The sequence below is a fragment of the Oncorhynchus kisutch genome, linkage group LG8 (assembly GCF_002021735.2).
Source record: "Oncorhynchus kisutch isolate 150728-3 linkage group LG8, Okis_V2, whole genome shotgun sequence".
Lineage (NCBI taxonomy): Eukaryota > Metazoa > Chordata > Actinopteri > Salmoniformes > Salmonidae > Oncorhynchus > Oncorhynchus kisutch.
In genome coordinates, this window is record NC_034181.2 from 75,308,560 (window position 1) to 75,331,536 (window position 22,977).

The 22,977-nt window shown below is 41.4% G+C and overlaps 1 protein-coding gene across 1 annotated transcript in view; it reads right to left on the reverse strand.

Moving 5' to 3' along the window:
* Positions 1–7,161: 7,161 nt before the first annotated feature.
* LOC109879123 (TOX high mobility group box family member 3) overlaps positions 7,162–22,977 on the reverse strand; it is a 60,859-nt gene continuing 45,043 nt past the window's right edge. The window contains exons 3-7 of the mRNA XM_031831223.1: positions 19,094–19,336; positions 11,009–11,269; positions 10,529–10,759; positions 9,804–9,884; positions 7,162–9,360 (exon numbers count right to left, since the gene is read on the reverse strand). Coding sequence (XP_031687083.1) covers positions 8,497–9,360; positions 9,804–9,884; positions 10,529–10,759; positions 11,009–11,269; positions 19,094–19,336 — 1,680 coding nt within the window. The 3' untranslated portion in view covers positions 7,162–8,496. The remainder of the gene's footprint in view (positions 9,361–9,803; positions 9,885–10,528; positions 10,760–11,008; positions 11,270–19,093; positions 19,337–22,977) is intronic.

Below are 22,977 nucleotides of genomic sequence, written 5' to 3' on the forward strand. Positions count from 1 at the left end.
GCTGCCCCCTAGACACTATGATCACTTGGCTACATAGCTGATGCCTGCTGGCCTGTCCATTAATCACGGTACTCCATTCTGTTAATTTATTTTTTATCTGTCGGCCCCAGCTGCGAACTTAGGCTCTGTGTGTAGTTAATTCGACCCTCTCTGCCTAGTCATCGCCATTTTACCTGCTGTTGTTGTGTTAGCTGATTAGCTGTTGTTGTTTTAGCTAGCTCTCCCAATCAACACCTGTGATTACTTTATGCCTCGCTGTATGTCAATATGCCTTGTATACTGTTGTTCAGGTTAGTTATCATTGTTTTAGTTTACAATGGAGCCCCTAGTTCCACTCTTCATACGTCTCATACCTCCTTTGTCCCACCTCCCACACATGCGGTGACCTCACCCATTACAACCAGCATGTCCAGAGATACAACCTCTCTTATCATCACCCAGTGCCTGGGCTTACCTCCGCTGTACCCGCACCCCACCATACCCCTGTCTGCGCATTATGCCCTGAATACATTCTACCACGCCCAGAATTCTGCTCCTTTTATTCTTTGTCCCCAACACTCTAGGCGACCAGTTTTGATAGCCTTTAGCCGCACCCTCATCCTACTCCTCTGTTCCGCGGGTGATGTGGAGGTAAACCCAGGCCCTGCATGTCCCCAGGCACCATCATTTGTTGACTTCTGGAATCGAAAAAGCCTTGGTTTCATGCATGTCAACATCAGAAGCCTCCTCCCTAAGTTTGTTTTACTCACTGCTTTAGCACACTCTGCCAACCCTGATGTCCTTGCCGTGTCTGAATCCTGGCTTTACATTTTTTTCCTGAGACTTAAAAAATTAATCTCTCCAGAAATAAGTCTCTCACTGTTGCCGCCTGCTACCGACCCCCATCAGCTCCCAGCTGTGCCCAGGACACCATTTGTGAATTGATCTCCCCATCTAGCTTCAGAGTTTGTTTTGTTAGGTGACCTAAACTGGGATATGCTTAACACCCCGGCAGTCCTACAATCTAAGCTAGATGCCCTCAATCTCACACAAATCATCAAGGAACCCACCAGGTACAACCCTTAATCTGTAAACATGGGCACCCTCATAGATGTTAACCTGACCAACTGGCCCTCCAAATACACCTCCGCTGTCTTCAATCAGGATCTCAGCGATCACTGCCTCATTGCCTGTATCTGCTACGGGTCCACGGTCAAACGACCGCCCCTCATCACTGTCAAACGCTCCCTAAACACTTCTGCAAGCAGGCCTTTCTAATTGACCTGGCCCGGGTATCCTGGAAGGATATTGACCTCATCCCGTCAGTTGAGGATGCCTGGTCATTCTTTAAAAGTAACTTCCTCACCATCTTAGATAAGCATGCTCCATTCAAAAAATGCAGAACTAAGAACAGATATAGCCCTTGGTTCACTCCAGACGTGACTGCCCTCGACCAGCACAAAAACATCCTGTGGCGGACTGCAATAGCATCGAATAGTCCCCGCGATATGCAACTGTTCAGGGAAGTCAGGAACCAATACACGCAGTCAGTCAGGAAAGCAATGGCCAGCTTTTTCAAGCAGAAATTTGCATCCTGTAGCTCTAGCTCCAAAAGTTCTGGGACACTGTAAAGTCCATGGAGAACAAGAGCACCTCCTCCCAGCTGCCCACTGCACTGAGGCTAGGTAACACGGTCACCACCGATAAATCCATGAAAATCGAAAACTTCAACAAGCATTTCTCAACGGCTGGCCATGCCTTCCTCCTGGCTACTCCAACCACGGCCAACAGCCCCCCCCCCCCCCCGCAGCTACTCGCCCAAGCCTCCCCAGCTTATCCTTTACCCAAATCCAGATAGCAGATGTTATGAAAGAGCTGCAAAACCTGGCCCCATACAAATCAGCTGGGCTTGACAATCTGGACCCTCTATTTCTGAAACTATCCGCCGCCATTATCGCAACCCCTATTACCAGCCAGTCATCCTCTTCAAATGGAGAGACACCCCGGAACCAAACTGTTACAGTCCAATATCCATCCTGCCCTGCCTATCAAAGGTCTTCGAAAGCCAAGTCAACAGACAGATCACTGACCATCTCGAATCCCACCGTACCTTCTCCGCTGTGCAATCTGGTTTCCGAGACGGTCACGGGTGCACCTCATTCACGCTCAAGGTACTAAACAAAATCATAACCGCCATCGATTAAAGACAGTACTGTGCAGCCGTCTTCATCGACCTGGCCAAGGCTTTCGACTCATATGGTCAATCACCATATTCTTATTGGTAGACTCAGTAGCCTCGTTTTTTTGGGGGGGCCGCCTTTCCATCCAGTTCTCTGCTGCCTGTGACTGGAACGAATTGCAAAAATCCCTGAAGTTGGAGACTTTTATCTCCCTCACCAACTTTAAACATCTGCTATTAGAGCAGCTAACCGATCGCTGCAGCTGTACATAGTCCATCGGTAAATAGCCCACCCAATTTACCTACCTCATCCCCATACTGTTTTTATTTATTTACTTTTCTGCTCATTTGCACACCAGTATCTCTACCTTCACATGACCATCTGATCATTTATCACTCCAGTGTTATTCTGCTAAATTGTAATTATTCGCCTACCTCCTCATGCCTTTTGCACACAATGTATATAGACTCTCTTTTTTTTCATTTTTTTCTACTGTGTTATTGACTTGTTTATTGTTTACTCCATGTGTAACTCTGTGTTGCCGTCTGTTCACACTGCTATGCTTTATCTTGGCCAGGTCGCAGTTGTAGATGAGAACTTGAGCCCCATTGTAAAAGAGCCAACTTCGGTGTAGATTTGTTGTTATATAGAAATAACAAGAAATGCTGAAAAGCTGCTGTGCTGGTCAATGTAACCAGGTAAGAAATCCCATGAGAAGAGCCCTGTGGTTTCAGGTTTTCGATGTGGAAGACTGGGAACTTGTGGGGACTCGGGGTCCAAGTAGGGAAAACATTTAATCACATGTAAGACATTTGTTCAGTATAGTCTGTTTGTAACTCCATTCACTACTTGTAGCTTTATAGTCCGTTTGTTTGTGTTGTTGTTCTTGGCTAGCGTGGCTAACATTAGCGCCGTCACGAAATGGGGCATTAGGGAAGCCCTACAATATTACGTTTTTCTAAGGAGTGAGAACGCTCGGGAGCAGGCAATGCTGAAAAGTAATCTTTAGACATGTATTTTTCTTAAATGTCGTTTTCTAATTGACTAAAACAAGCAGACAAAAAGAAAATTGCATTTGAAAAAGGTCCGTTTTTGCTGTTATCCAATTGAGTAACCACGAGTTGTTTTACTCACAGGCGGGCTGGGCCGCAACGTTCTATTTAATACCGACTGGGACTATACAGTGTACTATTTTTGAACAGGGTTCACATAGGGCTCTGGTCAAAAGTAATGCGCTACAGATGTAGGAACTTAATTTGAGCCAGTTTGCTATAGCTGGAAAATAATCCTGTCGCGTTGTGAATTATTATGTGGATTATAATTAACTGACATTTTTGGGGGGTTAATACATTATTTGTAAGGGAAAATCAAATATGAAAGCAAGGTGGATTTACAAACTTCAGAAGTCCTTTTAAACCTTAAATACAGTTTTATATTTCCTCTATTGCAGGAAAGTTCTCTTGCAAAAGCGTGATCAATTTAAGATCCTACATCTGTATAAAGGGAATGCAATTTCAGACACAACCAAAGACTGCGTGCTTTTTATATTAGACATAGTTTTGATGGGCAAAGTGTCAGTTCAGCAACTCTGCATACCGGAGTTAGAGTCCAAGTCCAGACACAGATATTGGCTGTAGCTTGGGTGTGAGGTATGGTCCAAGCCTACGTGGGTCTGGGTGTTTGGGGGACTAGGAGTCAGTAGCAGCAGGGCTATTGTTATGGCTACATTGTATCTGTGCATTGAACAGGAAAACACAGGACCCAAATAAATCATTCAAATGTAGGGATCATACAGGTTCCACATCTGGCTCCTCAGGCTTCCTCTAACACAAAGCCAAGCATATGAGACATAAGACCCGAATAAGGATGAAGGCAACTGGCTCAGGTTATCCATGAATCATATAGCCCAGGGATGGGCAACTTTAATGTGGTAGGGGCCACAAAAAATCTGAACGCATAATGAGGGGCCACAGCTGTGAGCAAAACCTTTTAACAGCCCCTCCTGAGAGAACAGAGCCATTTGTTAAGTTTTAAAGTACATTTTTGCACATTTTGACATGGGGCGTAGAGATAATAGTAGTAGTTTTAAAGCAAGTTTGCTGCAATTCTACACATTTTGCCATAGGGTGGAGAGAATTTACAATTTTATAACTAATTTCATGCAATTCTACTCATTTTTTTCAATGGTTCGGAGAGGAAAATGTGTTGTTTTACAGCTAATTTTCAAACATTCTACACATTTTTCCATAGGGTGGAGAGAAATGTTAGCAGTTTTTGATATGATATCTGAGTGAGACCTACTAACAAAATCAATGGGGGCCCCCCGGCAGGTAATTTAACCAAGATGAATAAGTTTAGATAGCTGGTCGCTAGACTAATTTACCAATCGAAAAAAAAATAGCTGACATGGGCTAATTGAGTAACTATCAGTGACTGACAACAAGAGAAAAACTGGTGATGCATAAACAAATTTCTAAATTGCACCTTGTGTATTTGTCACGAATCCCTCTGGAACTTTCATTACACACACCTGGCCCCTATTCCCAGTGATTAGTAATTGTATAAGTGTGTCCTTGGTTTACCATTGTCCTGTCGATTATTGTTACTATGTCCGTTGGTGCGTGTGAGTACCTGTACTGTGTGTTTTGGCTTTCGTGCCATTATGGTTTGCGCAGATGATTATGGGTCTCGTCCCGTGTGTTAATCATTGTGCGAGTGTGTTATTTATTTGAGGTACTCCTCGCTCTTTTGTTTGGGTTTCAACCCTATGTTTTTGTATAGTGTTTGTTTGGTCCCTGTGCCTTTACAGGGCACTCCTTAATTTGGGTACAATAAATAACCCTACTACCCATTCCTGCGTCTGTCTCCCGAATCTCTTTATGCCAATGTGACAGTATTCTACTATTCTAACTTGTAAGTTGAGACCCCGACCGAGTTGTTTTTTTTGTAGAAATTTATCAGAGGGCCTTCAAAAGTGGCCAATTCCTGATATAGCCTAACATATGAATTATTATGTTTGTTATCAAAACTGCCAAATTGTGAGGAGGGATAATTTATATTAAATATTGCACTAGCCTACTTCTGCAAATGTAGATAAATACACTGGTTGTGATGTAGTGTAAATGCCTGCAGAAAACCTCAATGGAAGTCCACTGAAAGCAAGTGAAATATATTCAGCTAGGTCTTCAATCTAATCCAGTCAGTCTCCCAAAGAAGACTTACTCAACAGTAATCATTTCAAATGTATGTTGAGGATGTAGGCTACTAACAATGTTTTGAAAATAAATCTGTAATATTTTTATTGAACAGTCCCTAAACTCCCATCCCTCTGTGAGATATTTGTCCACACAGTGACCGCAGTGCTGTAGGGTTATGGAATAACAAGGTGCTCCATGCATTATTAATGGAAGCTCGACCATGAATCTGTTTAGAATAATATCTGCCATTTCCCTCCGCCTCATTACTGTGTTTTTAAGCATGTGTTTGGTCGCCATGAACACCACACTCTACAACATTCTCTCTCTCTCCTCTCCCCCACCTCCCTCCACCCACCCTCTCCTATTGAGATTCAGATCATGAACAGCACTTGCTGTTTTTCATTTTCATTTCATCATAAGCGCTTTTAGACTGTTGCCAGAGCTTATTTGCAGTTTTTCTAGGGACCTCTTCACTACTGCCTTCTGACAGGACAGATGCTGCAATTAATCAAGCCGGGCAGAGAAATGGGCATCGTTGCTCCACACAGAGATGAAGAGCCAATCACGACACACTACAGCATCAGCAGCCAGCCTTCAAAACCCAAATTACAAATGCCTTTTCAAACTAACTAATTGAATACAAAGCCACATTTTGAAAATTATATCAATCGGCGGTATAAAATATGCATGAGATTTATTTCACAATTGGTTTATGATAAACGTCACTCCCCCGTACGTAGTCTAATGGCTTTTCTGCTCATTGTGGATATATGATAATTATTGTTTGCCAGTCTTCCCTCCCCCACTCATTCACCATGTTCATGTAAGCTCAGAGCCCCCTGATGATTGGGGCAGCAGGGTATCCTAGTGGTTAGAGCATTGGACTAGTAACCGGAAGGTTGCAAGTTCAAATCCCTGAGCTGACAAGGAGCCCTGCAGCCCCTGAACAGGAAATTAACCCACTGATCCTAGGCAGTCATTGAAAATAAGAATTTGTTCTTAACTGACTTGCCTAGTTAAATAAGATAACATTTTAAAAATGATAGGCTATCTTAGAAATGAAGTAGTTAATATGTCGTGGTACGAAACGGTTAGTTCCTGGTGAAGAAAGAGTCAGAATCCAAAACATTTGTCAGTGAGAATGAGGACTGTTTTTGAGACACGCACGAGTTACATGCTGACTCTTTCCAGTCTCAACACTGTTTGTTTGTCACAGTTACAATGGTTGGTACTCCATGTTGAAATCACAGAGAAACATATACAAACTATAATAATGGCAACAGGAGAAGTAGATTTTATGTCCCTGCATCGTTATTATTATTATTAAACGTCTTATTTACATTTATATATTCCATATAAAGCATACAAATCTCTTTTTTTTATTATCTTGAAATAATTCTATACATAAATATTGTTTTTCTTTTCACATTTTTCAAAACCTAACAATAAGGAGACTTCATACAAAATGATGGCTAATATCATGGCTTATAGTATAATAGAGTATAATATCATGGCTAATTATACTATTATGGCTAAGTATACTATTATGGCTAATAGTATAATAGATGGAATGTCTCTGGTTGTGTTTTCATTTAAACTCAAATGTTAAATTAAATGTCCTATTAAGAGCTCAAAAACAAGTAGAATATTCATACTAAAATGCATTTATTCTATGGACAGTTTTAAGAAAGCAGTTGGATTTTTATCTGTAAGCAAAATACAAACAAATGAATTGTTGCTATTATAACTCATAAAAAAAGTATAAAAGAGCAGAAATGCACTACGTGATATAGTAATCATACAGGTCATTTTACCAATGTTTTAATTACAGCCTCACATATTAAAACTTTACAACAGGTGATATGAAAAATGTACAACGCTTCTCTTTTCATCATGGATATATCACTTCATCTGGCAAGAAAATACCCTCATTGCCTTTTCAATTGGCTCTGACAGTGCAACAAAGTGTCTCTGCTACTTCTTCTTACTTTTGATACGTTTTGTAGTATCAAGGAGTACGTAGTGTAAAAATACATCAATCAATCATGAAGCCATCAACCTTGATCGTGGAATTTTTCATTTACCATAAAATATCCCCTTTATCACACCAAATAAAAACATAATTTAATTGTTAAACATCTGAGGTAAAAACAAATACATAAAAGGAGGATTTTTTGGAGTGCCAGTTTTACACACACTTTTTGAGCAAATGGGTATTTTAGTGGAAAGAGGAGGTCCCCAACTCTACAAAACACTTACAGCAGGTTACATTTACAGTTTGATGACATAAATGATCTTATGGCAGTTTATGTCTCTGTCTGTCCATTCCTCCATTCCTCCATCCAGCAACCCCCACAATCCCCCATCCCAAAGACATTTTTCACTTCCCTTTTTCCTTCAGATATTGTCTCTTGCCTTCATGCCATAGGATGAATGCACTCAGATATCACATTGAAATGCATGATGGTTTAATGGAGAGTTTCCTTTAGACAATTTGTTTCACAGTTACATCTGCAGGAATGTAGGGCAAGAGAAACATGGGAAAAAGGTAGAAAGTCTCATAATATACTGGCCAGTGTGGAAACAAGTTTAATGTGTGGGTTACTGGTCTCCAGTATGGTACCTGTAAGTCATTCAGTTCAGGTGTTCTTCTCTGGGAGAGGTTAGAGCTGCAAAACAAAAAGCCTGTTGAAATCCATTCATTGTGTCCAGTAGTTGGGCTGAAATGACAACTTTGACCTCATAAATAAAGCTTTATCATTAAATAAAAACAGGGCATTCCTTCCCCTGTGTGAGTCAGGTACACCAGTCCTTTCACAAATGTGCCCAAAGTCAGTTTTGAATTGACAATTGAGCAGAGAAAGACAAACAAACAAACAATAAACAATCAATGGGCATTTGCCTACCGACTTATCCTCATAGCGCAGCCTATTTTATAGACAAAATCCAGCTAAGTTATCTGCCCCTTTACATGTCTACGTAGGTATTCATATCCGTCTATAACAATGGACAAGTTCTTTGTAAAACATTCTAATTCTTACACACTTCTTAAGTGCAACTTAGAAAAGCAACGTGAAAATTATGCTTTTATTTCTATTCCTCTTCTTTGAGATAAGATTGATATCTTCCATTCATTTGGCTCAGTAGATGGAGACCTGGGACAGAACCTGGGCGTGGGCCTGGATCTGGGAGGGGTGTGGCTGCTGGGGGGTGGGTTGGGGACTGCCCATGGAGGCGGAGCCCCCCACTGATTGAGGTGTGCTGGGTGAGTGTTGTGGTGGGGAACACTGGGACTGGTGCTGTTGCTGCTGTTGTTGGAGATGCTGCTGCATCTGCTGCTGGTGGAGCTGCTGCATCTGCATCTGGTGGAGTTGCAGTTGCTGTTGCTGCATATCATGCCTCTGCTGCTGCTGCTGCTGTTGTTGTTGTTGTTGTTGTTGTTGTTGCTGTTGCTGTTGCTGTATGTTGTGTTGCTGCAGCTGCTGCTGGAGGTGGTGCTGGAAATGCTGATGCTGCATCTGCTGCTGGATCTGCTGGTGGTGCATCTGCTGCTGCTGCATCTGGTGGTGCTGCAGATGTTGCTGCATCTGCTGCTGCTGTGTTTGCTGCTGCTGCAGCTGCTGCATGTGCCCCCCCACACCACCCTGCATGGGCGGGCTCATCTGGGACACGGCCGTGGGCTGGGCCCCGGCCACCATGGCTCCTCCTCCACCACCTCCACCCATCTGGTTCAGCAGCTGGGATGGCACACCGTTGGTCATGTTCTGGTGCTGCACCGTCACCGAGGTCACGATCTGGTTGCCCCCCAGCCTCATCTGCAGCGGCTTGGGGGCAATGGCCCGTGGCATGCCGTTCTGGAGAGCCTGGGCCATGGAGGACATGGAGGACATGGACGGATGCTGGGAGAGTGGGGAAGGCAGCATCAGACCTGGGGACAGGCTGGTGGAGGCCAGGGTCTGCTGGACTGAACGGATGGTCTGAGCCTCTGCTGATTCCTGGGCAGCCTGGAAGTGAAACAACAGCATGTTAGATACAGACTAGGAATGGACACTAGACTTACTCACAAAATAAATGTTTATTTCGACAATAGCCTGAGGTAACAACGTAAAGCTATAAATCCTCTTACTTTCTAAGATTGCAATCTTGAAAAGATTCAGGATCTGGATGCAGCTCGTGCAGGAAGATTTGAATATCTAAGTTTACTACTTGTCACAATGAAATTCAAATCAAATCAATGTTTCTTTTGTCACATGCGCAGGATACTGCTGTTATAAACGGCACAGTGAAATGCAGCGCTCCTCAACAATGCAGTACAAATATCAATATCAATTATAATCAAGTCAAATCAAAAATATAACAAGTCAGAAATAAAAACTAAGGGTCTTAGGCTTCTTCCCAGCAGTTCACACTTCTGTTGGGTGAAAAGTGAAAGAAAGCAGTGTCTCACCTTTGAAACCAGGCTGGCGCGGTAGGCAGCGAGGGCTTTTAAATATTCCTTTTTAGCAGCCTCTGTTTTGCTTTTATAGCCCTGTTATGACAAGACGGACAGGTGTGAACGACAGGTGACAAACAAAGGATCACTCTGTAAAGGGGTACAACATCTAAATGCAGGCATAGGAAGCACAATATAACTGACTAAACAGCCTTCTACTTTGATGTCTATAGTCATTGATTTATTTTTGTAGCTCTCGACATATTGATTGGGAAAAGAGCGGGCAGGAGAAATTATACAATCTGGCTTCATGCATCCCCTTAGAGCAATTACTGCTAATTACTGATCATCATGCATTTGCTTCTCAATCAGATATAAAAGTCAAGGGCCAGTATTCACAAAGCATCTCAGAGTAGAAGTGCTCATTCAGGATCTGGTAAGTCTCTATGATCTATGATCTAAAAGGCTAAACTGATTCTATATCAACACTCCTAGTCTGAGATGCTAGGGCTGTGTTTTCACAGGCATCCCAATTCAGATTAGTTTTTTCTTCCACTAATTGGTATTTTGATCAATCACAGATCTTTTCACATCAGATCTTTTTCAGAGCTGAAGATCAGAATTGATCCGAAAAAAAGATCAGAATTGGTCTGCCTGTGTAAACACAGCCTTTGTGAATGCAGAAAAAGTGGTGTAAATGTCATAGTGTAGGACTGTTCTGACAGATAATGATGGATTACCTGCTTCTGTTCCTCTCCCAAGCCATCCCACATGGAGGCCACTATCTTGGAAACCTCTCCGAAGGTGGCGTTGGGGTTTTGACCCTTAATGGCGGCCTGTGTGTCTCTGAAGAACAGGGCGTAGGCTGAAACTGGCTTCTGGGGCTCATTGGGGTCCTTCTTCTTCTTCTTCTTGGGGGTCTTGGGCTTCTTCCCAGCATCTGGTGCTGGGCGCTTTTCTCCTGCCATTACCTGTTACAAGAAGAGTGATCTGGTTTAGACAGATGAATGTAATTCAATGGTGACTTGTGGTAGTGCCAGAGGAATGTGCATGTGACACTTTACTAACACAACCACCTTCAACAAATGCATATGAATATCAAGCAGTCGCTGTGCTATTCAATCAGGTCTATTTCACACTAAAGTGAGCACAATCTTAGTGCAGCCTTCTTTAAAATGTGTTTTTATTTAAGACCCTTTCATAGTGTTTTCCTCACTCACCCTATTGTCCTGGTCTTGGTCGTCCTCGTTGATAGAGCTGGAGGGTGAGGGCGTGGCCGACTTGCTGGCTGGTGGTGAGGGCGAAGTATGGGGGATTTTGGGTCCTGTCATGTTCAAGCCTAGCTGGGCACTGAGCTGGGACTGGTTGATGGTGGTCAGCTGGTTACGGGACATCATACCATGGGGGTTGTTCATGCTGATGATGGATCTCATGACCATGGCGGGGTTAGGGGGGTACTGGCGGAGGTGGCCCTGCATGTTCTGAATCAGAGGAGAAAGAGAGGGAAAAGTCAGTAAATCTGACAGCATCTTGTAAGAGACTGTACTGTATCTGTAGCCTGGTCCCAGATATGTTTGTGCTATACAAGCTATATAGCTATTTGTTTGGCATGACAACCAAATAGGAGTTGGCTATATAGCACAAACATATATTGGACCAGAGCATAACAGAACAAAAATCTGGTCATCACATTCTTCCAGACTGTCACATGGCCACAATGCATCACATAACATAACACATGGCCCTGGGTCTTTAACTTCTCCCATTATCAACTATGATGAATTATCTTGAAACCTGAGTAGCCAGTTTGATCTGCCATTAATAAATAGCTTCACAGCTCAGTTGATACAGTTCACAACACTCTATTGTATGGAAATCTGTGGCACAGCTTTGACTGCTCAGACCCTGGTGTATAATGGACTGAGTTAGTACCCTTGAGATGGTTAGGCTACATAACCTCAAATGCCAGGACAAAAAAATAAAGATTGTGCAAGTCACGATTTGTATGCACAATGACTACCTCGAAAACATTTAGGATTTAATGCCCATACAACAAATAAAATGTTATACATTTCTGTGAAATCTGACATTTTGAAGGTAATAAATTTACCCTAGCTGGCAGATGGGGGCCCAAATGATACCTTCTCCATTATGTTTAAAGATGAAATGCTATCTGCTGGCAGGTTTCATAGATCATACTTTAACTGCCAAAGAGTGAAAATATATTTATATATAATCAACTCTATAATTCAACTGTCTGAAGGGATACGATTGGCGTGTCATGGGCATTTTTCTTCCTCTTTATACAATGCTGAGTATATGATACCATCAATACCATCTTCATATTTTCTAATATATCTTGCAGATAAAACATTATGGTTTTCAAAATCTCTTTGTGTAAAGGGAGAGGTAGATGTTTGCATTGAGAATTCCACTGAGGATGGAATTACATGGCCTGTCATTCTCTCAGAGGGGAGAATGATCAGGGATGCAGCGGAGCTGACAGGGAATAGTGAAAAATAACCAAACACAACAAAAATGTGATTTGTTTGGGAGGTGTGTGTGTTTGTGTGGTGTGTGTGTGTGTGTGTGTTCGTGTGTTCTCCCTGAGTAACATCCATCTGGTATTCAGCAGCAGCACAAACTCCATCTCTCCCAACATCAACACATCATATACCCACACACCTTGCTTTATTGAGAGAACCGTACGAACCCTGTCTTCAAAACAATATTCAAACACCTTCTCAGAACAGAAACATATTGAATTTACAATCCATTTGTCTCCCATCTTTCTCATATGCCATGTCTACTACCTATCATAAATCAGTCTACAAGGCAGATATGTATTCAATATTTACATAGAAATACTCCACCAGAAACGGAATAGAATACAATTTAATGATGCAAACATGCAAACCATTCAATTCGCTCTTTGAATAAATAGTGAAATAAAACGTGCCAACCATTCAATTCACTCTTTGAATAAATGGTGAAATAAACCCGAGCAATGGGATAACGATGTAATGTTGATTTATATATCTTCAGTTTTCAAATGTTCCACTTGAAGTGTAAGTCTCATTGTCACCTCCAGTAGTGAGCTACAGTAAGTTAGTGCTCTGAGTGACTCTGCTCATTGAGAGCATCACAGATGAAACACACTGAGCTCTTTAGCCATGACCATCTGTGTAACAACATTTCAACACAATATCACAATGATGCAATATCACTTAGAGCAATGACACATCATGCCATTTGTGTCAAATGTTGAGTTTTCTTCATAACAGCTATGGCCCTGCCCTATTCAAAGATTGTTTGCCTTTCAAAATGTATCTTGTGTTTGCTGGCTTTAGTGATAGCTGGCTTTTTTGTAAATGGGTTTGTGGTGAAATAGTTTACACTAGTGTTACAATAATATCACCAAACCCAGATTGCTATACAGACTATAGTGGTATAATATTATAAACTGGACTGGTGTCTATAAATACATCTACGGCTCTTTTCTTCAGCTCACAACTACTACTTACCTAAAAGAGTGAGTGATTAATGTAATCTATATGAAAAATATATATATTTGCTGTTACACCACAGTGTAAAAAAAAGTACCATGTATGTAAAATGTGTGTAACATATATGCTGTATGTAACAAAAAAGCTGTACAAACAAAGTTTGAAGAGGAGTGAGTGATTATAGAGTAGGCGAACATACCCTAGCTTAGGCCTAATGTTAACACATCTATGTTAACCATACTCTCAAAACACCCCTGGATAATACTAGTCCCTGAGAAAGGGCTACAGTGGTTGTGAATGTAATGTGTGAATCTGCAACAAGTCTGTTAATTTATGTCCTTCTGTCCTCTCAGTTGCATTTTAATTAGAATATTGGATGCGTCCCAAATGGCACCCTATTCTTTATATAGTGCACTACTTTTAACCAGGGCCCATAGTGCACTATGTTGGGAATAGGGTGCCTTTGGGACGCAGATATTGTCTGCAGTCACAGCAGACATCTAAGAAGATAGCTTGATAGTCATCATAAATCTGTAAATAAGTCCTTATCTTGAATGCACAGTGGCCAGATGTGACAAGCGGGGCAGTAGGTAGCCTAGTGGTTAGAGCGTTGGACCTGTAACCTGCTAGATCGAATCCCCGAGCTGACAAGGTAAAAATCTGTCATTCTGCCCCTGAACAAGGCAGTTAACCCACTGTTCCTAGGCCGTCATTGTAAATAAGAATGTGTTCTTAACTAACTTGCCTAACTAAATAAAGGTCAAATAAAAAAAAACATCCCTATCAGGCTCCATCCAGCTTGTGTGTTTGTATACATGGCCATGTGTATCAAACACAAGTAAACCTAGAGTCTATGTAATCTACTCTCCAATCAATATGGCTTTGTGAAGGAAATCTTGAGATGGAGACTCTCAACATCTATGCCTTTTAAAAAACCTCAAGCTCAAGGAGCCAGCAACTCACGTGTACCTGTCAAGCTGTCACAAGCATATTGGCTTGTTTGATAGAAGGTTGTTGGCTTTGACTACACATCCTATCCTCTCCTCTGCACCAAAGCATCCCAACAACTATGTATAAGATGCAATAAAAAACAAAACAATAGCCGAGACCCTTCCACAACACACTGGCTAATAAACACAGCAGCTGGACTGAAAATGCAACATTACTCATTCAGAAGTACCAGAGATAAAATCTCAATAGCAGTGATGTCAATGAAAAGAGCCTTGCGTCTGTTCTTGAAGATATTGGAATCAGAATTTGAGGAGGTGGGGAATTTAACAGGCTGAAAAGAATGTTAACAAGTTAAATTTCCATTCAATCATTGACAGAGGCTCTTGGAAATGTTCCATTGCAGAAGAGGGGTAAAATCATCTATATGGTAATTATAAGGATGAGTCCCCCAGTAACTTTCGCCAGCATGAAAGGTCAGTCCTATTAAAGATAGTTTATCAGTCCTCTGCACATAGTCCTTTACTGCATGTGCTTTTAAACGGGAACATCTTATTTTCTTACTCCTCCCTTGTCGGGTCCCTGGCCGCAGAACCTTGGTGCTTAAGCCAAATGAGAAAAATGGAATTTAGAATGCTGGTAAAGGCTATAATAGCATGAAGATAAATTGTTTTTCGACTCCTCTCTCCCCTGTCTCTGGCTTTAACAAACCTCACAGTATACTGCTGTGCATATACACAGTCACAGTCCATCCACTGACTAACCCCTCTCCATCCAACCCCCCAGCCCGAAAACAAAATCTTCCCTTCCACACTTCCATTTTACCTGACTTTGAAGGGCTACACATCCCCTTCCCCTTCTCCCGCTCCTCCATAAATGCCCTCCCCAAAAACCCTTCCTTCCCTCATTTCTCCCGGTGCACTATATGGGTATTTAAAACTTGTTCAACATGATATCATTTCATTTCAAGTGCTGGCTGCCTAAGAAAACTAAATTACAGAATCAATCATACAGAAGGTCAGGTTGAGACTTCATTACAAGTATTGCATGCCTGCATGAATATCTTTCATTTCTGACTGACCAAATACGTCACAACATCTGTCTGGCTGAAAGTAAAAAGAGAAAAGAAACAGGACGAAGAAAACAATGACAAAAAAATCCACTCTCTGAAATGGATGTACAACTGATGTCAGTGCTACTCAGCTTGGAAGGAAGATAAGAGAGTGTAAAAAAAAAACAGTTTCTGCAACACTGGTCATATTTTCCATTTTATTCAAGACAGTGGTTTGTGACGGGTCAGAATCTAGGGGATTAGATTCATAGACTATCTGTACAGTATCAGGGTGTAATTAACGTACTGTACATACAGTCAGCTACAAATCCCCAGGTCAGACCAAATTGCATTGGATTACTGGGTGTTGGCTATAGAGAAAAACAACTGTCGATGAATGTACTAGTCTATCTGGCTAAATGTTTGTGTGTACTAAGTCATTAGGGTGAACGTAGCGCAAATGATGCAGATTAGATTCCTACTGACTAGACTTGGCATATAGTCAGTATGTATTCATGTAAATACAATAAACATGCATCTTTGCATCAATTTTGGGCAACAAACTAAGAAAGATACATTTGACTCCATATTAATTTCTATTTAAATGGGATATTTGGGCTATTTCTAACCCAATTATGAAGATGTGACACGTAGAAGGGACCTTTTTATAGACAGCCATATCCACCCATACTTTCTTACAAGGGAGGAAACATGGGAAAAGTCTAACTCTGTGCAAGGATACTGTAGAGAAGACAGAGATATTTTCAGAAATAGCACCCAGGGGCCTGTGCAGTGCATCGTAGAGAGCGAAAGAGAGAGAGAGAGAGAACGAGAGAGAAAAAGAAAGCGAGAATGAAGGGAGCTCTAAATAAATAGATACTGGCATTTCCACCTCCAATCGTATTTGGCACTATTGACAGAGACCAAATCACAAATCAGGAGGACACATGCTGCGAGACACAAATGACAGTCAGAAGCTTGTTAGGAGAGCAGATTAAATAAATAATGACTTGCTTTCTGCCAGCCGTTTCTGACTGTCTGCAGCCCACAGACATGTATTTCTCTTTGTAGAACCATAGCATCTGTGGCCAATTTGCAAGACATACATGGAGCATTAGGGGAAAGGAATTAGTGGAACACTTGGCAGAGCAACTAAATGGAGGGGGGATTTGAAAATGGTACAGGTACATTGTACACCCATTGTTTTTTTTTTGTCATGGTGGTGTAGCGAGAGGCTATTACAGTTAACCAGGTAGGCTAGTTGAGAACAAGTTCTCATTTGCAACTGCGACCTGGCCAAGATAAAGCATAGCAGTGTGAACAGACAACACAGAGTTACACATGGAGTAAACAATTAACAAGTCAATAACACAGTAGAAAAAAAAGAGAGTCTATATACATTGTGTGCAAAAGGCATGAGGAGGTAGGCGAATAATTACAATTTTGCAGATTAACACTGGAGTGATAAATGATCAGATGGTCATGTTCAGGTAGAGATATTGGTGTGCAAAAGAGCAGAAAAGTAAATAAAAACAGTATGGGGATGAGGTAGGTAAAAATGGATGGGCTATTTACCGATAGACTATGTACAGCTGCAGCGATCGGTTATCTGCTCAGATAGCAGATGTTTGAAGTTGGTGAGGGAGATAAGAGAGCTAAGAGAACAGAGAAAACTATTTGGGGAATATGAAAACTGTGGCTGGTTGGAAACATACTTACTATGGTTTATTTGCATGGTTTATTTATATGTCCTTGCAAACGTTTCAAATAAGAGATACACAACAGTGTAGTGTACATAATGTTGTCCCCCAATGTCATTCCACTGACAAAATGAACCTAAAATGTAATAACACTTTTATAAACACTATATAGTTCATTAAAATAGTTACTTCCCGCAACCCTTTTCAAATCTCAAACCAAAGACAATGGCATAGATCAATGTCATTTCCCTGCATTGTTTCTGTGTTCAGGACTTTTGGGGATCAATCCCATATCCAGAATATAATGGAGTTCACGGTCGGTAAGCCTTTCTGCCTTTCTGTCTGTGGTACAATGTTTGCTGAGTGATAAAGGAGCAGAGCAGTGTGCAACAGTCTCCCAGTGACAATGCCACGAGGCAAAGGAGCAGAAACCGCACATTCTTTCCCTGTAGTTTTAATAGAGTCTCCTTACAATCAGAGACATGAGCCATGCAAATGGTGTTAAAGAGGAATAATGTTGGAGAATCAAATCTAATCCTCCACCAAGTCGTGAGAACAGTCAGGACTGTAATTGTGTCAAGGTTCCGTTTCTTCTCCAGATGTAAAAAAGCTTAACTGACCATGAAATGAAAATTCTTTAGGCAAAAGCCTTCCGGGGCTCGCTTATGCAGCACAGATATTTTAAAAGCTGCAATTATTTTACATGCCAGCAGCATGGAAGGGAGGAAAAAAGGCAATGAAATGTTATAGCGCCTGCCCATATCAGAATGTAAATACATATTCTGTAATATCATACACTGTATGTGATTCACCATATGTGTCTGGTTTAAAAGTGGGGGGTCTGAAATACATTTTTACATGGATAATATGGCTAAAACTATCATGATATTTTTGTTCAATGTAATGATTGTTTTGCAGTTCACCCCCTGAAAAACACAGCATCAATATCATCTTTCTGCTTATAATGCTTTTTGCTTCCATATTTTCTTCCTATAATGATCCCATATTACTGTGATAGTGTCAGCGACATTTCCATGTTTCCTCCTCAATGCATTTCATCCTCAATGGCATTTAAGAAAGCTTTTTCTATCAAAATGTTTTAAATCTATAACATAGAACTCTATCAACATACAGAAAGTGATTACTGGGTTCCGGAACCATTCCACATTCTCTCATCCACATCAATGGACAGGAAGGCTAAGCTGGAGATCCATTCATTGACTCCCTTTCTAAGTACTCACACCGAAGGTTAATTCTAGTAGCATCGTGTTATTTAACCAAATACAAAACCTGGGATTCTGAACTCTGGAACAAAGCTCTGTCTGTTAGTTGACTGAGTGCATTCAGGCTCTGAACATAACAACATGTAGATAAAGGCATGGAAACACATCATGTGACAGTAGAGGGGACAGGACAGAACAGAATGATTCATCAGCATCTACAGAACAGGGTTTCTGGAACCAACATACATAATACTGTATACGGGCCTATGAAACCGTTGCACTTTTTGGGGACTCACTTTCATCACTCCCTGGAGGGGCAAAAATACATTGTGCCATCATGCCCATGATCCATTCATATATTTTCCTATTACAAAGAGGGTTATTTTTGTAGGCTTTGTTTTTCCTTTATAAACCCAAACAGAATTCAGTATTTACATACTGCGACCATTGTCTAGCTCGCATTGTGATACTATTCCATCCTCCAACTTTATAAACGGGCCAGATGCTGTGCCAGATGCAGTAACAACTAGAGGTGTGCACTGAGTGCAGTGAAGGTTACTCTATGGCCTAATAAAGGGTAAGGGTATTCTCCAGGTACTCAGATCATACTGTAATGGTCACATGGGCTCTCCTGACCTTTTTTATTTATATGTTTATATGACATCACCTTGATCCTGTACCCAAGTGTTGGTGCCTGGTACTCTATTTTCTCTGTGCATGAACAAATATGTCAAATTGACACCTTAAACCCACCCTAGCCCTATACTTATTGAAGAGGTGCATGTCCTAATAGCACGCTGTACTTGATGCCTATGCATGTGACCATAGTATCTATTAAATCCCTCTACCCTAAGTGTTGGTCCAGTCTAGTACTCACCAATGGCAGGCCATTGATGCTGGAGAGCCCCTCCTGGTCCATGAGGTTGCGTGAGATGGTGATGGAGGGCAGCTCCAGGCTCTGAGGGGGGAACTGGGGGGTGAAGGGTCCCCTGTGCTGTAGCGGGTGCCCTGGGAAGGGGGAGTCCACATCCGATATGCCCAGGCCAGACTCTGTCTCTGGAGGAGGGGTGATGGGAGGGATCTCAAACTCCTCATCTCCTAGGCTGGGGGTGTGGAATGTCTAGAGAGCAGATAGGGAGAGGAAAGTACACGGTCATATCATTGGATTCATGTTTGCGAAATCAATACAGATCATGTGTACTGTAAAGGAAACTAGTAGTGAAAGTTGGCTGAGTGAGAAAAAGGAAGGAAAAGCACACACCCACATCAATGTATTAATTTATGATCAGTGTATGTGTACTGACGCTACAGGCCTAGATACTTTATAATGACATTTAGCTAAAACTATCTGCAGATGTAGGATCTTCATTTTAGCCAGTTTGCTAAAGCAGGAAAATAATATTGCAGCAACAGGACATGTGAATTATTGGAAAACAAAACAAATATGCACATCCAATTCATCAGGTGCAGGCCAGAAGAACGTATCAAAGAAAGAATACATGTCCACAACTCTGGTATGATCCCAATGATCATGTTACAGATGTAGGATCTTAATTTGATCACCCTGTTGCAGGAGAACTTTCTTGCAAATTTCCAGGAAATGTTACATGTGTAGTTTTATTTGAGGTTTAAAAAGGATTCCGAAGTTTTTAATTTCCACTTTAAAATTTCAGAGTAGATTTTTCCTTATGAAAAATGTGTCAACCCCTACAAAAATGTCCATGAATTATAATCAAAGGAAAAAAGGAATATCTGCAACTCTCCTATGCTCCCATGGGGATTTAATCAGACGCACAGAACAGACAACGTTTCGATCCGAGTTGGAATCATTCTTATCTCTCATACCTGCATGAAGCCTTCCTTTCAGGCATTTATTGTTTAAAGGAGGAGAAGTTCGGTGGAGTGGTACTAACACTTGTCTGTAACCATACAGAGATGTAACATTTCTTAAAACCCATTAAAGTCCACTCTGAGCAAAGTAAGGAGGGAAGAGGGGAAAAAAAGCAACTACAAAAAAGTGAAGAAATCATGAGAGAGGACCGGATACATGATAAAAGCCCTTTAATCTCAGGGATGGAAGATCTTGGGTCTGAAGTGCGGAGAAAATACACGTCACAGAGACATGGATTTAAAGAAAATATTCTGAGAAATATTAGGCTTGGCCAGAAGGGTTTCTCATTGTTCCCCTTGGTTGAACCCTTAAATCTGCTCATCAAACAGTCTAATCCCTCTGCCTGCAGAATTCAAGCTTTTGGTCACACTTAACTAGCTTATTTGGATTCTTGGAGATGGTACCAACTGCTCTGTTCACCTACTGCTGGTCTTGTCTTCATTGGAACATTCCTTAAGCCACTCAGTAAAAGGCCAACGTATTCACATAGCGACCCACTATGACCACATCTGAGTTACATGCATATAGGACGCGCCACAATTGGATACAGCCACTACTAGCATGGCAGTCAAGATACTCTTTCCTCAATACCAAAAGGTCTAAAGTCGAGTTGAAATAAGTATTTCTGTTAGCTTTAGGTCAGTGTGTTGATATCAGTGTTAATACACTTTACCAGGACAAGCTTAGAGGGGAGGCAGAATAGAAGTCCATCAGCCTCTCTCTCTCTCTTTCGATCTCTCTCTTACAGGCAATGAAAAAACCCAAGGCAGTGGCAGCAGAGCGAATATGCCAGCTTAGTCCTTGATTAGAGAGTAGTAATGTTTCTGTTGCTTGCTTTGGCACACAGACACTTGAAACAAATGCATTGCCTACTCAGGGCAGATGTCTTGACAAGCACTGATGAATTCCAGAGGCAGAGACAGCTAATAGAGTTGTATTTTCCTGTTCCTGTTCAGACCACTTTTAAACTTCCTGATGCTTGTTTCACAGCTGTTCAATCAGTCCTCCTTTCTGAAGGAGTCACTGCATGTTCATCACAGCTCTGGACTCTGGCTTAAGGCTTCCTCATGCTTCGGTTCGGAGGGCGCCTAGCAGGACTCAACCATGTGAACCAAACTAGTGTGCTCGCATACCTTCGACCTTTGCTTGAAAAGACCTTCGCTTTAAAAATGTGAAAAGAAATGCCAATAGTACTAGTTAGTCCATCTTGAGACGCCGTAACCAGTATAGAATTACTCAAAATTAATCTCCTTTTTACGCTGCTGCTACTCTCTGTTTATCATATACGTATGCATAGTCACTGTAACTATACACTCATGTACATACTACCTCAATTGGGCCGACCAACCACTGCTCCCGCACATTGGCTAACCAAGCTATCTGCATTGTGTCCCACTGACCACTCGCCAACCACTCGCTACTGCTTCTATATTTTCATCATATATGCATAGTCACTTTAACCAAATCTACGAGTACATACTACCTCAATCAGCCTGACTAACCGGTGTCTGTATGTAGCCTCGCTACTTTTATAGCCTCGCTACTGTATATAGCCTGTCTTTTTTACTGTTGTTTTTATTTCTTTACCTACCTATTGTTCACCTAATACCTTTTTGCACTGTTAGTTAGAGCGTGTAAGTAAGCATTTCACTGTATTCGACGCACAGTGACAAATAAACTTTGATTTGATTTAAGATTAATCTAAGATAACAAACAAAAAATCTGTCATTAATTTAGATGTTTTTGCCAAGGAGATCTTAGTCGCGCAACTTTACACCTAACTAGGATGTTTGGTTTAGTATTTCTCAAGTGAAAAGATTTGCATGAAAACAAGTGGGCTATCGTTGAATGACAACAAACACTTTATTGAACAATCCCTACTGTTGACCAATTACAGACGAAGGGGGATAGATTTGGCTTGCCTCAATAAAAAATAATGTGTGTATGAACAGCCGGAAAAAGAGGCTTTTACCTGGAACCAAAATGGGTTCTCCTATGGGGACAGGCAAAGAACTGTTTAAGGTTCTAGATACAGTTGAAGTCGGAAGTTTACATACACTTAGGTTGGAGTCATTAAAACTTGTTTTTCAACGACTCCCCAAATTTCTTGTTAACAAACTATAGTTTTGGTAAGTCGTTTAGGACATCTACTTTTTGCATGACACAAGTAATTTTTCCAACAATTGATTACAGACAGATTATTTCACTTATAATTCACTATATAACAATTCCAGTGGGTCAGAAGTTCACATACACTAAGTTGACTGTGCCTTTAAGCAGCTTGGAAAATTCCAGAAAGTGATGTCATGGCTTTAGAAGCTTCTGATAGGCTAATTGACATCACTTGAGTCAATTGGAGGTGTACCTGTGGATGTATTTCAAGGCCTACCTTCAAACTCAGTGCCTCTTTGCTTGACATCATGGGAAAATCAAAATAAATCAGGCAAGACCTCAGAAAAATCATTGTTGACCTCCACAAGTCTGGTTCATCCTTGGGAGCAATTTCCAAAAGCCTGAAGGTACCACGTTCATCTGTACAAACAATAGTACGCAAGTATAAACACCATGGGACAATGCAGCCATCATACTGCTCAGGAAGGAGACATCTCCTAGAGATGAATGTACTTTGGTGCGAAAAGTGCAAATCTATCCTAGAACAACAGCAAAGGACCTTGTGAAGATGCTGGAGGAAACAGGTACAAAATGATCTACATCCACAGTAAAACGAGTCCTATACTGACATAACCTGAAAGGACGCTCAGCAAGGAAGAAGACACTGCTCCAAAACCGCAATAAAAAAGCCAGACTGCAGCTTGCAACTGCACATGGGAACAAAGATCGTACTTTTTGGAGAAATGTCCTCTGGTCTG